General features: G+C 47.0%; 1 protein-coding gene across 9 annotated transcripts in view; it reads left to right on the forward strand.

Moving 5' to 3' along the window:
* The window catches only part of Nhsl2 (NHS-like 2), a 242,795-nt gene that overhangs the window by 144,604 nt on the left and 81,671 nt on the right, over window positions 1-16,520 (forward strand). For 3 of the 9 annotated variants that reach the window (XM_006527724.4, XM_006527727.4, XM_006527718.4), the window contains exon 1: window positions 1,355-11,279. The exons of the other annotated variants lie outside the window; for them this stretch is intronic. In XM_006527724.4, coding sequence (XP_006527787.1) covers window positions 11,210-11,279 — 70 coding nt within the window. In that variant the 5' untranslated portion in view covers window positions 1,355-11,209. Of the gene's footprint in view, window positions 1-1,354; window positions 11,280-16,520 lie in introns of those variants that run through there. 9 annotated transcript variants of the gene reach the window in all.

Raw genomic sequence — 16,520 nt, forward strand, 5'->3', positions numbered from 1 at the left:
CCTGGCCTCCAGAGAGATGCCCCCCGCAGGCTTGGGCCTTACTGCCAAAGCAGGCCTGGAGCTGATTCAGGGGCCCAGCTGCCTGTTGCCATGGCAACATTCCAGCACACTTTGCATAGTGACGGGGATGCTAGGTTTTGCTAACAAAGTGCTCTGTAGCTCTGTAAAGGACTTCATGTCTTTGGCAGGGACAATCCCGCCTTCTTTTTCTCGCAAATAACTGTGGGGGCTGTGAAGAGGGAGTTGGCAAGTCACTTCCTCTGTCTTGGCCTGCGCCCCTGGGCTTTCCTTGAAGGCACAAGTTGGCAGCTTTTTCTTTCTCTAGTTCCAAATATACCATCACCACCCTCCTCCTGTCCACTCCCCCGTCCAGAAGAAAGAATGGTTTTTCCCTTAGTTAGAGCCCAACATGTTTATGAAAACAGGAGGAATGCGCTGTTCTAATCGCCTGTATCCCCTTGGCTGATTGCTGGGTCAAACAGTCCTCAATCCCCTTTCCTTTGTTCAGAATACCCAGGGATTTTCAGGATTGAAGCAGGAAGACCACGTCGTATCCTGGGGAATGAATCCCTCAGGCAGGAAATGGTCTCTCAGTTCTGAGTGGACTTGGAAGAAAGCCAGGCAGCTGAGCAAATCCTGATTTTATTTTGTCCAAGGGATACACTCTCGAATACACATTACTGAACCTCTCTGGGCCTCGATTTCCTCATACATGCAATGGGCATGATTATTGAGTCTTTAGATGGGCTTTATGGAAGTGTAACCTTTATGGCAATGTAACCTATCTTATGCTTCTGTTTCCAACAGGAGGCTGGTGAGTTAGCCTCCTGACCTCCTCATTTCTACCGCAGTCTCCCCTAGATCAGGTAGACTTACTGATCATGCCAACATTTAAATAACATCCTGGGGCTGAGAATGTGACTCAGTGATAAAGGGCTTGCCTAGCATGTGTGAGATTCTGGCCATCCCTACCTAGCACATGGGAGGTGGTGGGTGTGCTGTATATATCAAGCTGATCCTGGTAGCACAGGGCTGTCATTCTAGCTACTCAGGATGTTATGGTAAAAGGATTGCTAGTTCAAGACCTTGCTGGGCTATTGGATAAATTCCAGGCCAACCTGAGCAATTTAGTAAAACCTTGTCTCAAAATAAAAAGAGGTCTGGCTGGGCGTGGTGGCACATGCCTTTAATCCCAGTACTCGGGAGGCAGAGGCAGGCAGATTTCTGAGTTCGATGCCAGCCTGGTCTACAAAGTGAGTTCCAGGACAGCCAGGGCTATGCAGAGAAACCCTGTCTCGAAAAAACAATAAATAAATAAAAATAAATAAATAAATAAATAAATAAATAAAGGTCTGGGAATATAGTCTAGTAGAAGAGTGCTTTTGTGCAGATCCAGGAGCCTGGATCCAATCTTCAGTGCTACAGAAAAGAGAGATGTCAAGTTCAAGGACAGCCTAGGCTAGAGAGCAATACTGAGTCTCAGTTCTCCACCACCCTGTGTCACTTCATGGCTTTCAAACTCTAGTGGCTTCTCCCTGCACCTCAGATGAAACCCAGCCTTCTCCCCTCATCTCTTCCACTTTGACATACTAACCTTCTTTCCATTTCTCAAAGACATTGAGGCTCTCACCTCAGGGACTTGGCACTTTCCATTCACTTTGCTGGTTCCTTCCTGTGCTCAGTTCTTAGCGTGAGAAGCCTCCCTCTCCCCCTCCACACATCCATACTGGTTCCTACAATCATTCGGTGTCCCATCCCCTTGCTAGTGTTCTTCCTAACGATACTCACAAGGTAATCTTACTTTGCTGCTTGGCACATTTGGTACATTTACCTCCTATATCTCTCTATCCCCAATGCCCACAAAGCAGCCATGTGATGGACTCCACGTAGTTTATTAAATGAATGAACAAATGAATGAATGAGGCAGTCAGAGCACTGGAAGCAAAGCCTGAAATGCAATAGAGAACAAAGGATGTCCGTCCATCTTTCTTTTTTCCTCTTTCTATTTTTCTTCATTTTAAGTTTATTTGACACTAGGTCTCACTGGGTATCCCTGGCTTGTCTGGAACTCAGAAATTCACCTACCTTTGCCTCCTGAGTACTGAGATTAAAGATGTACACCACCATAGTGGGCATGTTTACCCTTCTTTTTGCCACCTTCATCATCTGGCTATATGACAGAGGGCTCTTTGGCTAGACCTGTGGCCTTCAAAGCTGAGAGAGTACATTCATCTATTCGAGTTTGGGGAGAAAGTATTAGAATTTCTATGAACACTAATTTTAGCACATTTTAATTTCCATATTTTTCTGTTTTATCATTTCAAAAACCAATTAGCACAATATTACATGTATATAGTTTATATATAAATATACATATCTTGGAGCGCAGGCTTAAAAATACTTGGAGACCATGGCTGGTAGGAAATAAATAAACAGGTTGTTGGCAGCATGCTACAGATACACTGGGTTGGGCCAGCACAGATTTCTAAAGCAGAATATTAGAGGTTGAATGCCTTGGGATTAGGGTGGGGATAGGGGCAGCAGTGGGTTTAGACCCCCACAATTCCTAGCACATCTGTTGGCCTTCTTTACAAATGACCCTACCTGTCCTATCCTTCAGAGACCTGTGAGTTTCCTTTTTAAGAAAGTTCCTTTTGCAAGGCTCTGGGGAAACTTTGACTCTAGAGCCTGATGTTGTATCATCCCCAGAGACAAGTAAGGTAGGAGAAAGTCTGAGGTCCTGGGGCTCCCTTGAAGAAACACAGGCTGGTGTTTCTTCCATTTGTGTGTTCTCTGTAAGCAAAATGGTGCCTTGAGAAGAGTAGGTGCTGTACTTGTTGATCACCACCAGTACCCAGGACACCTCCTCCAAATGTTTGAGCTGAGAGAACACTCTGGGAGCAAGAAAGCCCATGGTTTCACTGCCAAGACAGAAATTAAATGAGGCTAGGAGAGGCCAAGGCTGGCCCAAAGTCATGGGGTATCCAGCGACCTCTCTGTTTTGTGCTCTTCTCTGCTTAGTCACTGGGATGAGTGCCCTGGGCCTTCCTTGTCTCCTCCTCCTTGGCCCGCTACTTACAGCACCAGTTCTCCAGAACTCTCTGGCTTTCTTACTGGGGCAGGAGCCAAACTCAAAATATTCCAAACCACAATTCCACAACCTCCTTCCTTCACCAAAGCCACATTCTATATTTCTTCCCACTCTTTCTATGGATGTTAATAATGTCTCTGCCCTTCTTGTTGTTTTGGCCTCAGTTGCAAAGTATTCAAAGTCTACTGAGTAAATGCTACTAGAAGCCAGGCACTTTAAAAAAAAGTGTGCTTCAATTTCTTAAGAGAGAGTGAGGGGTGGGAGGAGAGATGCAGAAGGCATGCATGCCATGGCATGCATGTGGAGGTTAGAGGAACCTTTTGTGGCGTTAGCACAGTCCTTCTACCATAGAAGTGGGCTTTGAGGTTATAAAGCCACACAGCATTTTTAGTTTGTCCTTTCCACTCTGTGATTGGGGTTCAAGATGTGAACTCCCAGCTTCTGCTCCAGTTGTCATCTATGGCTGCTGCCTTTCCGTCATGATAGTGATGTTTTTGTTTGGTTTTTGTTGTTGTTGTTGTTGTTGTTGTATTTTGGGGGTTTTTTTTCTTATATTTTTGGTTGTGAGCCTAGCCTTTAACAGCTGAGCCATCTTTCCAGCCCAAGAAGAGAGGTTTCCCTGACCGGAAATCAAACCCTAAGCCATGGTGGTGAGAGTGCCGAATCCTAACCACTAGACTACTAGGGAGCATCTTGGTTTGTCTTGAGACAGAGTCTCACTAGGTAGCTCTGGCTGGGCTGGTATTCACTATATAGATCAAGCTAGCCTTGGATTCACAGAGATCGGCCTGCTTCTGGCTCCCAAGTGCTGGGATCAAAGGCATGTGCCACCATATTTGACTTAGTGATAACCTCCTATGTCTTTGGTACTAAAAGCCCTAATAAACCCTTCCTTTTATAAGATGCCTTAGTCATGGTGTTTTATCGTATCAATAGAAAGGTGATTAATATACCAAGCTCGACTAGCAAGCAGCTTGACTTGCTGATCCATTTCACTAACTCTAGACGTTTTTATGTACAATGAATATATACACCAACGAGTGCACACATTGACTAGTGATCACAAAGTATACATCCTATACTCACTCTCGTTTCCCTCGCTTGAGAAGCTGAACAGAAGCAGGACCAGCACTGCAGAGCCCTCCTACCTTTAGGCATATTGCAGATCATCCTTCCAATACCTTTGTGAGTAGTTTAACCCAATTTACAGATACACATTATTTTTTCCTTGAACCAGCTAATTTAATTTTGCCTCAGATATCCAACAAATTAGACTTTTTGACACACTCAATTTTTCTTCTTGTTATGAGATCCTATTATATATACTAGCATACGAGTATAACTACGAAATTTACAAAGATCATGCATGTACTTCTAAAATCCCCCTCTGTACTATTAGCTCATATGCACTTGCAAAGTGCGTGTCAGATTTTGTGGGACATTCTATTGGGGGAATTAGTGTGAATGGAAGTCTGTTTCTAGTAGAAAAGATTTTTTTAAAAAGTCTTTGAATCTGATGCAGCAGCATCTATACTGGAACCAAACCCTGTGGAGCAGATATGGCTATAAAGGGGTACCTTCAGTTCTGGTGACAAGTCTCTAAGAAGACACCCTCAAAGTGTTTGGGTTGAGACTTGAGAAACAAGACTGACTTTTCCTGAGTGTAGTTGAAAATGGAAGGAAAAGCACTCCTCTGGAAGGAATAGAAACAGAGAAACCTTCATTGAGGCTGAAAGCAACCCCCCTGCTTCAGGGTTGAGAAGTATGACTGTAGCTCACTGGGACAGAATCTCTCAGAAAAGGGCTGAGTAAGCTTGCACATGAGCCCAAGGATAGGCTACTGGTAGACTGCTGGAGGACACAGTCGAACTGCGCCTTGGAATTCAGGGTTTCCAATAAAACTTCGATCTGAAAGACCCAATACCAAACTGAAGTATGTGCAGGTGGGGCCAGCTGTGTGACAAAAACAAAAACAAAAACAAAAACTAGGCTTAGAGTTAGCTAACTTGGGTCCATGACACAACCATGCAATTTTTTAGTTCAGTCTCTTTACCCTGGTTTATTTCTCCATCTTCCTCTTGGGCCCAATAAACCAGGGCATTACAGAAATGAGAACATACCAAAAGTGACATGCTGGCTCTTGTCCTAGCTCTGGGGTTCCAGGTGTGAGTCTGGAGGTGGCACTGACTCCTGCCCATTTCTCTACCAGGTCCTTTTTTTTTTTTACCATCCTTGCTGCTGATGGGGTTGCAGACGACCTTAATCACTTTCACTTTAGAAAAGTAGCCCCCAGCATTGCTTTCAAGCCCCAGATTTCTCTGTCTCTCCTCTGCAGGTTTATCTGAGGCTTCTTTAAAAAAAATTTTTTTTATTTATATGAGTACACTGCAGCTGTCTTCAGACACACCAGAAGAGGGCATCAGATCCCATTACAGATGGTTGTGAGCCACCATGTGGTTGCTGGTATTTGAACTCAGGGCCTCTGGAAGAGCAGTCAGTGCTCTTACAGGTTTATCTGAATATCAAGCATGGTGGGGCTGGAGACAGGAGGTACTAGCCAAAGAGCGGGGCCTGCCTTTACCTCCGACCCCTCCTCTCCAGACTTGGCTGCTCCTGGTTTGACTCATTCTGAGCTTATGCCAGAAACTCCCTCCTAGAACTCCTTTCCACTTGTCTGTCTGTCTGTCTGCCTGCCTGCCTATGTACCTCAGCACCTTAGCACATTGCACAGTGATCACAGGAGTGGACCTTCCTAGCCCCTCTCCTCAGACTAGGGGACCAGTCAGAAGAGTCACCAGCACTCTATGCAGCCCAGATGTCCTTTCTGATAAGAAAGAAGGGGTGAGAAGATTTGAACATGTGGGGCAGGAGAATCAGTGCGTGAAGCTTTCAGAGGACCGATCCGAAGGGAAGATCAGGGGAGGTCTGCAGGGCAGGGAGGCTGGCTCCATGGTTCTGCTAATACTTAACTAGCTACTGGCAGGGTGGTCTCTTCCCACTGGCAGAAGATCACTGATGAATACTCTATGCCAGGCACTCCAAGGCACAGCCTCAAGTCCATCTACTTCCACACAGCCCTCCAGGAAACCTAGAGACTACCACAAGGGAAGACCTCGTGAACTTGTGGAGAAGTTCTAACACAGCTAGTGCTAAAAGTACTCAGATGAGGATTGTGGGTAAGGAACAGGGCTTTGGAAGCATGGTGGCATTATAGTTAAAGTTTGAGGAACTGCCTATAGGGCTTGGGAATCGGTGTTACAGGGGAAGCAATAAGAAGCAGATGGGGAGCACGTTTTAGCAAGCACTCATGCCTGATGTCACGTCGGAGAAGTCTTACAATACAATGGTTCCCTCTTATGCATCAAGAATGCATTCCAAGATCTTGAAACTGCTGATAGGACTGGCCCATGAAGAGACTCTGCTTTTTTTCCCCCATAAATACCTACATGCCTACAGTACAGTTTAATTTATAAATTAGGCACAGTATGAGACTAATAACTATAAACATTAGCAAAACAGAACAGTAATATACTATAATAAAGTTCTGGGACTGAAGGTTCTCTGCCGCTCAACATATCCGGTTGTACCATGGTTACCTTTGTAGTGATGATGTGAGATAACACTAAGCTCATGTGTGTGATATACATAGATGTAGATGACAGCATCAAACTATTTATGACTTGAAAATTTGTCAAGAGGGCTGAGACAGGAGGACAGCTGTGAATAGTGACCCCTTCACACACACACAATTATTAAGAGAATAAAACTATGGCAATGACATTGGTTGTGTGTTGGGAAATGATGGAGATGGCTGGGATATTTCATAGGTGAAGGTTTTTAACCAAAGCATTTGGGAAGAGTTTGTGGCTAGAAGTTCTTCTCTTCATCTTTCATTGCCCCAGTGATTCTGTTTACCTTCTTACCAAAGGCAGGTTCTACTGGTTTTGTTGTTCCAGAGTCCACTGAAGGCTTGCTCTGAGGCTGAGGGTGTAGCACAATGCTTGAGAACTTGCATAATATTCACAAGGTCCTAGGCTGGCTCCCTAACACCTCAAAAATACCTGCTTTGGTTGGAATCCTGTCTCTTGAACTCAGCTTGAAATGTGACAGCAGTTTCTTCATTGGCAGACAAATGGTCCTGATTTTTTCATAGTTTTCAGCCCAAACCTATTCTTCAATCTGTGGAACCAGCCCTTCCTTGGAAAATGTGGCTTGGTCTCACTCTCTTTCCTAGATCCCTAGCTGGGGTTTTCTTATAGGCTCCGTGGTTCTGATGGCACGTACTGCCAGCAACAGTTGGAACACGTTTTCTGCTCATGTCTTCCACCCACAAATTTCATTCCTTTTTCGTGCACTTCTTCTTTCTTCACAGTTTTCCAGATAAATTTGTTCTTATCATAGTCTTTGCAACCTTGGCACACAGCTCCTCTTTCTTTCATTAACTTGAGAACTTTCACTTCACAGAAGCTCCTGTGGATTTTTTTTAAGGGAGGGAGGAGAGGATGGTAGGGCAAAGGGAGAGAGAGAGAGAGAATATGGATTAATGGTGAAAAATAGGGAAAGGATTTAAGTATGACCTCACTGGGAAGAGGAACGAATACAGTGGTCTACTGCACATATCCAAGTCCATCTTCAGGGTCCTAACACTTAGGTATAAATGTAAGGCAGGAGGGGTGCATAACTCTCCTAATTAGGTTTCTATTGCTGTGATAAAACACTGGACAAACCTAACCTCAGGGAGGAAAGGGTCTATTTGGCTTACACATCCCACTAAGAAGGGGAGGAGCTGAAACAGGAACCCTAGAGGAATGCTACTTACTGACTTGCTATTTATGGCTTGTTCAGCCTGTTTTCTTATCCAGCCCAGGACCACCTACCCAAGCATGGCACTTCCTCCAGTCTACTGAACTCTCTCCCACATCAATCATTAATAATAAAAATGCCCCCTCCAGACTTGTCCACAGACAAATCTGATGGAGGGACTTCCCTCTCGTGAAGTTTCTCTTTCTAGGGGACTCTAGTTTGTGAGAAGTAGACAAACTAACCAACACAGTAACTAGTCAGTCCTGATCAAGATATGGTCCCACCCATTACTGACTTACAATGGTTTAGTTTCTGTCTGTCCAGCAAGATAGACTGATTAGTTGTAAAAGCTGTGATTTTTTCCCCCCTAGGAGACAAGTTCTTCCTCTGGCTGACACCGGGACTTCATCTTTCCCCTCTATAGCATTCCAATTTCTTGGGGTTATCATTTCAATAATCTGATAGCCAAGGGGATGGACACATGTGTCTCTTTTGAATATCCTCTTTCCAGCCAAGGTGGTTATATAGAGATCTTGGCCAAGCTGCCTCCCCTTCCTAGACTCTATTTGCATAGCTGTAAACTGAATTCAAGTAATACTTTGTGAGGAAGATCTGGAATGATGAACTTGAACTGTGCTTTGAAGAGCTGGGACTGTCACTTTGAGAAGGACTCCTGTAGTCCTAGTCATGTTCAACCTGAACACTTTACTATATTTGTTCATTTTTTAAAATGTGTGTTTTGCCTGATTGTATGCACTGCACTACACATGTTTGGTACTCAAGGAGGTCAGAAGAAGGCATCAGATCCCCTGGAACTGGAGTGACAGACAGTTGTGAATGTGAGTGCTGGGAACTGAACCTGGATCCTCTGCAAGAGCAGCAAGTGCTCTTAACCACAGAGCCATCTCTCCTGCCCCATATTCAACTCTTGACCAGGGCAATGAGTGCACAGGTATATCTAGTTTGTGACCATGCATTCACTCCCCACCCCTTCTTGCTGTCTTCTCTCTGAATATGTCCCAAACCTATTCTTTCTTGTCCATGCCTCTTCATCTCCTTGAGGGTATAACCTAGATGCCCATGTGTACAAGCCAACTGAATTTTATTGTTTCAGCTTCCAAACTGTCCCACACTCTGGGATGACCTCCCAGTACCACAGCTGTCTTTCTAGGTTTCTCTGAGCTTTACTTTAGTCCAGTCTTACAATTTCAAACCTTCTGAGACTCATCCTTCAGAGCTAGCATAAAGAGATAGAAGAGCAGGAACTTAATGTCTCCTAAACTAAAGTTGGCCACTTAGCACCCTCACTATCAGGCTCATGGATCGACATGTTTTAACCAAACCATATTTATAAATCTATTTCCCCAAGATGCTTCACTGTGGGTACTTCCCACTTGCTCTGGGGCTACTTGCTCCAAGCCTTATTTTACTTTCATGTTGGTTCCATTGGAGACTTCTTGTCATATTCCACAGTGAGCTGCAAAGCCCAAGTAGGGGGTCCCACCATCTTGCAAGGTGTTTGTTTGGTTGTTTGGGTTGTTTTGTTTTGTTTTGTTTTGTTTTTTTGCAATTTATCCCTTGCTAGGCTGGGACAGCTGGTCAGTAGTCTGAGGGATGTTTGTGGATTTGTTAAAGACTGAAGAGACCCTTAGCAGCTGGCTCCCTGAAGCTTGCAGTCCCCACAGTTCCCAGTATGCCCTTTCCTTTTGTGTCTAGCTAACTTGATGACCCAGTCCACATGGGGTCTATCTACTCTGGGAAGTACTCCCCCTCCCCCAGCTCTCCAGACAGAAGCAGGTTTTCTCTGATTCTCCTTCAACGCTGTTAATTCTTTTCTGTAGTGTCTTTTGATGTGTCAGTCACCCCTCCTAGAAGGTGACTTATGCCTCTTGCTCCTACCACCAGCACGGGGCTGGCTTAGGAGGAGCCTGGGAACAGTTGACAGAGTGCCTAAATGACAGGTGGATGGGGGTGGGGGTGGGGAGCGGTGGATGGATGCGCGAATAGGTCTCATTTTAGACCTCTTGTTCCAAATCAGAAAGCTCTGACCCACACCCACTATGTGGCTGTGACAGATAGGCCCCCCTGTCCCTGTGTCTGATGACATCAGCGCTGAACAGTCTTACTATTCGCCTATGTGAAGCCACTCAGGGCTTTCTGGCTCTAGCAGACTTGATTCCAGGACCGATGGCCCGAGCTTACTGCCAGGCTGTTGAGACTGGAACAGGCTGCTGAGCCAGCACCACCTGCCCCTTGTCACTTATCCCACAGGGCTGCAGCACTCGCGACAGTCTGCTGCATATGTGTGTGTGAGAGCGCGCGCATGCGGAGCGCGCATGGATTTTCTGTGGGACATGAAAAGAGCCTTCTCATTGGCTGCCGAGGGTCCCAGTTCCAGTCTGTGAATCTCTGGGCTGCTATCTCTGCCCTCCCATGGGAAGGCAAAGCAGGCAAGGGAGGGGAAAGTGGAGTGAGGCTTCAGGTGTGTCTGACAAGGAAGCAGGTACGCCTGGTGGCCACATTGGGCATTCCAGAGACGTCTGGATGTGCTAGCGCCAAGCCTGCAGCCTGGAAGCCTCGTGCTCTGCCCAAATTTCTTCAGGTTTCTCTTAGGACTGGAGCCCAGAACCCACTGGCAGCTGTCACAGAACTGGATCCGTCTCCCAGTGGAACAGGGAGCTGTATCACTTAGAATTCCTGGGTAGCACATTCCTTCACTGGTCCTTGTCACACTCATGGATGAGGCTCTGTTATTGGCCCCTCGCTCCTGCAAGCTTCTGCAGATCCAGAGAGCAAGCGGCAGCAGGAATGACAGCTCTGAGAGCAGAGGCAGCCAGGGACAGTAAGGGCAAACGAGTCGGGTCCCGGGGGTTGCGGGGGCTGGCCCCATGTGCAGACTCAGATGAGGTGGGGGTTGCACTCAGGGTTTGCTAGGGTTCTTTTTTGGAACCTGGGCTGCTAGACCTGACAGGAGAGCTGAGCAAGGGGGAGGGGATAGAGAGGGAGGAAGGGATTGAGGGAGGGAGGAGAGAGAGGGAGAGAGAGAGAGAGAGAGAGAGAGAGAGAGAGAGAGAGAGAGAGCGCCCTAGCAGGCGCTGGTCCAAGTAAGAGGTTCAGATCTGGACAATACTGTGCCAAGGGCACAAGTGGGATTTGGAAGAGCCATGTGTGTAAGAAGCAAAGCTGAGGTGATGTAAGCACCTGGGGAGGAGCACAGGTCGAGGAAGAGGAGAAGGAGGAGGAGGAGGAGGAGGAGGAGGAGGAGGAGGAGGAGGCGCGGCGCGGCGGCCGCGGTGGCTGCCAGTCCAGAACAGAATGATGGGCAACTCTCACCACAAGCAACCGAGGAGTAAGAGCCAAAGCAGCAGGATGCATTCAGCAACAGGTACTCTCTTTCCTTCCCTCCTTTTCCCCGGGCTTCTCCAGCCAGGGCCTCCCTGGCTCACAGGGCCCCTGACCCTTGGCGTGACTTGCAGGGGCTGGCAGGGGGGCGGGGAGGAAGCCTGAGGGAGATGCGGGTGAACTCCCAGCTCCCCTGCTCTAGTGCCAGGCTGAATTGCATAAGTCTGGGCTCCCTGAGCAGGCAGGAGCTGGCTCCTTCGCCAGCAACTCTGTGCAGCCTCTGGAGGGTGGCTGGAGCACCAGCTACTGAAGTTTATTGCTAGCACAAGGCTTTCTCCCTGAAGCCATGCACAGCTTACCCTTCAGGAGTCTCCTTTGTTATTCAAACCTCCTGCTCTCCCAGCCCCCAGCCCCGCCCCACACGTGTACACCTACACCTCTCAGGGCTCCACCTCGGCTGCCGCCTGCTCAGAGTAAGCCAGATGAAGCTGTTTCTTGCTGTGTAATGCCCTGCCCCCCACCTCCCCGCCCCAGCCCTGCCTGAGCTCCTCTGGCTGCATGGACAGCTCAGAGTCTGTTGTCCTCCTACTTTCAATGTGCTCTTGCTTGCCCTCCGTGCCCCTCCAGAGGTGGACTCAAGGGTGCTGGCGTAGTTTTCCCCCAACAACTTCTTCCTAACCGCTCACAGTGTGGAGATTAGGGTCTGGAGACAACTTTTGGTAGCTTGCCTTTGTAAGGCACTGCAAGAGCACTGTGCAAGGAAACAGCCACTCTTGTCCTATTCACACCAACTTAACTTTTATTCCCTTCCCCCTTTTGGAAACCTAGGCCTCAGACATTCCAGGAAAGTGCACTACCAGTGAGCTGCATCTGCAACCCTCCTCTCTTGGCAGCACCCCATTTTTCTTTCCCCTCACACAGAGTCCCAGGGGAGCCCAGAATTCCCTCTGTGCCCATTTGGGGAGCTTTCATTCCACTATCCAGGTCAATGGGAAGGAAAGAGGAGATTGTGCCAAGTGGAAGTCAAGTTTATTGTGGAAAGCAGCAGATGGGTCAGTGCCCTCCTGAAAGCATGCCATGTTCAGACACAGGATGCCATGCATTTAAGGGTAGTTGTTCAAGGCTAGCCATAGTAGCAGCTCTAGAAGAGGGGGATCTCACAGCATGTTTTCGGGGAACAGCTACAAGAAGGCCACCAGGGATGTGCTGATGAACCCTACTCCTGGGACCTGTTAGGGGGAATATTGCTTTGGACTTCAGGGTATGCAGAACTGGCTCCTTTGGTGGACTAAGGCAAGGCAAGATTCTGTGTACTGGAGTTTCTTTGTTTCTGAGTTTCTGAGAACACACTGTGTTAAGGCTACTATTAGTAGATAAATGGTTCAGCCACCTCTGCCTAGCATCTCCCTCTCTGCCATGGAGAAAGAAGGAGGCTCAGGACCTGCTGGCATAACACAAAGATGCTTTGCACAGCTTTGTTCAGGCCCTGGAGGAAAGCTTCTCACTTGCTACTGTTGGAAATGTGGGCAGTTAGTGGCAGTTGTTTTATTTCTTAGCAGTTGTTACCTGTTTCCAATGCTTGCCCCAACCCGATGCGTCCTGGAGAGAGTGGCCATTAGAGAGTCCTCTGACAGCATGAGGAGGCTGTCTCATGACCACTTCTCCCTCCCTAACACCTTCCACCTCTTAACCTAGCACCATGCCTGCCTACTCTCTCTCTCTCCTCAGCCCCAGAAGCTTCCAGGAAAAACTCACTCCCACTGGGCAGGCCAAAAGAGTTAGTGTTCCATTACCCATCCCTCATAGTATACAGCCTCACAGGCTGGTCAAAGAGAGAGAAAGAAACAAGCAACCAACTGTGCTCTCAGAGAAAAGCCGAGACCGTGCCTATGGGAAGTCCTTCAGTGACCAGGAAAGATTTTTTTTCCAGGGGAGAAAGCCTTCCTTCTTTCTCTCATCACTAAAGGCAAATGTCCCATCCTCAGGATTCTGTCTTAGCCCTGCCTCTCCTCTCTCCTATCTGTCTGGGCTACCCTGGGGAAACCCCCTCTGTCCAGTTGACCTCTGCACCTCTGTCTGCTGCCAAGACTAAACATAAACCTCTGCTCTAGCTCCAACCTAATGTCCCATGAAGTACTCCACACCCAGTGGAGCACAGCTTGCTCCATCCTTTACCTACTGCTCTTCTTTCTCCCTTCCATCTAGGAACCCAAACTAAGAACCTAGGAGTGGGCCTCCATTCCACTCTCTCCTTGATCTCACATAATTTTTACCTGGGCATCCACCCAACCCTTTACCCAACAGTTATTTGTTACTGAGGCTTGCTCTGACTCATAGCCCCTGCTCCTCTTGTCCGATGCCAGTCTCTACCCTTGCCTGTTCTAGAACTGATTCCTGGCCTCTGCCTCTGACCTTCTTTCTAGCTCACCTACCAGCCACCATAGTGTTCTTCCCTGTTTTGTTCATACTGCTTTGTTCACAGTGTTCATACTTTCTTGCTTTGAGTCCAAACTTTGCTGACTTGGGGTGGTAGTATCAAGACTGTCTCCCTGCTGTGGAGGGAGATCCCAAGTGGCCCTAGGATTCTTGTAGAAGGTGGAGAGAAAACATCTTACCTTTTGGTTCTGTGTGTATTTTAATGCCTATTAGAAAAGTCTATACAGTGTATCTAACCCATAGTTTCTCATAGTTTTTGTTAGGGTAAGGTTAAGTGCCTTTAAAGTGAGACTCTGGATAAAATGATTAACAGTATACTTGCTGCATGAAAAAGGCAAAAGTTGAGAAACTGGAAAAACAGTTCTTGAGCTCTGTGCAGGGGGTGGGGAGAGGGTTTCTGGGATAAAGTGTATGTTCCTCTAGTGATCTCCATTAGTGGGCCCTGCCTGCTTCACCAACCTCATCTGCTGTGACTTCTCAACTTAAACTTGATAATACAGTCACATTGAATGGCGCCTTCTTTTCCAAAATCACCCATTCACCACTTCTGCAATTTGCTAAATGTGTTTTCCTCTGCCTGGGGCATATCTTCCATCCTCTGTCACGTTCTGGCAACTTCCTCTTTGTCCTTCAAAGCCCTCATCCAGTGTCATCTCTTCTCTGGAAAGTTCCTCATCTAGTCTCCTTCCTTCCTCACTCTTTCTGTACATTTGATCTGGCCTGCAGCATCTTGCCAGTGCAGACACTGCTGCTTTTGTAGTCTTTATTTTTGAAATGGAGTTTTACTTTGTAGTTCATGCTGACTTCGAATTCATTTTGCAACCAAGACTGGTTATGGCCTCCTTCTCTTCCTGCTTCAGCCTCCCCAGTGCTGAGATGAGAGGTGTATGCCACTACAATTTGGCACTGGAGTTGCTAGGGGTTGAACACAGGATCTTTTGCATACTAGGCAAGTGGCTGTACCCTTGAGGTCCACTCCTGGTGCCGTAATTGGCATTGCATGCTGAAATGGATTTCAAAGACTGCACATGTGGGAGGATGAGAGAGCCCATGATTGGGTCTCCTGGCTTTCTTGTCCACAAACCTTCAAGTCAGTTGCTTTTGTTACTTGTATCTTTTGGTTGTAAACAGTCTGAGATCCTTAGAGGGGACTCTTAGAAGCACTTACAGGACATTGTGAGAATGCACTGTACGAAGCTAGTGTGGAAAGCCTTTTCAAATTTGAAGTTGCTTTTCAAAACGGGGGGGGGAGAGTAATGATTGCAGAGCGGGGAAGGCTCCCAAGCTGAAGGAAGAAATGGGCCCTGCGTGTTTGAGAGAGCACCAGGAACAGCCACTAAGCTCAGCAGTTGGTACAACTGGATAGGGACAAGCAGCTGCCTGGTAGGAGAATTAGGGTGGGATGAGACAGCAGCAGCATGCAGAAGCCTAGCAGGACCTTACTTAGAACATGGGAGGCTGCTTTGAGGGGAGAAACCTTGTCTGCCAACTTCACATTCTGGAAATGATTTTCTCACCAGCTTTCAAGCCTGTCATTTCTTGAGCAAATGTTATTGTGTATGTGGTGTGGTAGTTAATATGTACTTATGGCCCTGTTGCTACATAGCATATGCATAGCTTTCCGTGTAGTGCCTTGCAGAGAAGGGAGAGGGACCTTGCAATTGCCGTACACCTATTACATACTAACCCTCTACATCCACTACTTAACCCAGCGAACCACCGCCAGAGATGGATTATTGATGCCATGTTACAGATTAGGAAGTGAGAACCAGAAGGAGGGCTGCTCCACACGCTGATAACAAGGACGATGTAGAAGAAAAACTTGAGCTCAAGTCTGTGTGCCTTTGAAGCTTGAACCTATTATGGCATGTCATGTGCTTCTCAGCATCTTTGCTGTGGCAGGAGTTAGTAACCCTGGAGACTGGGTGCTGTGGAAGGAGGAGACCATGGCTCTGTTCTGGTAGGATGAGCAAATCTCTATAGCAACAAAGACTGCAATGCCCAGCTTGGTAGAAGTCCCACCATATGTCTGTTTGATAGCATGTTTTTATTGTTGGAATAATTGAACTCATGAGGCTCTGTGTTGAGTCCAGAAGCTAGAGCAGGGGTGCCTGAGCTATCACGAAAGTGAGCATCTTGGATATAAGCCTAAATCAGTTGTTTAGAGAGGCTTCAGGTCCAGAGATAGCGGTTATCAAATTGGCTTCCAGCATCCCCTCTCGACAGGTGTGATGCTGTGAGCAAGGTGACCCACGTTTCAGGTTGAAAATGAATGCACCATATGAGGGGATCATTTGATTACATTTTCATCACATTTGTATAGTTGACCTGGCCCTTTCGTATTCCCAAGTTTATTGAATTATATAGCGTCCTTGCTATCATTAAGATGGAAGCTAAATGACAGATACTTAGGAGGAAGTCAAATTACACCTCCTCTGGGGGCCTTCTTCCTAAAGACATATTTCCCAACCAGGCTTAATGATTCCAGGGAATGATTTCACTTAATGCGTGGAATGAGTTAAAAGTCTAAGCCAGTGAACAAAAATATTTCTGAGCATTTCTTGCCTCCTATAACTGCAGAGAACCTTACAGCAGAGGTGTAGGTCCTAGAGGTCCGGGCCCATCATGGTACAAACTTTGTATTACTTACTTTTACATATCTGTGACCAAAATACCCAACGGAAGAGTTCTTATAAAAGGGGAAAAAACTTCACCGTTTCAGAGGGCCTAATGTATGCTCTCATGTCAGAATGTGGTGACAGAAACATGTAGGGAGCAGTTCTCCACCCATGGGAGCCAGGATGAAGAGCACGAAGAAGGGACTGGGACCAAGTAGAAGCGTCCTCCC

Source organism: Mus musculus, chromosome X (assembly GCF_000001635.26).
Source record: "Mus musculus strain C57BL/6J chromosome X, GRCm38.p6 C57BL/6J".
Classification (NCBI taxonomy): Eukaryota; Metazoa; Chordata; class Mammalia; order Rodentia; family Muridae; genus Mus; species Mus musculus.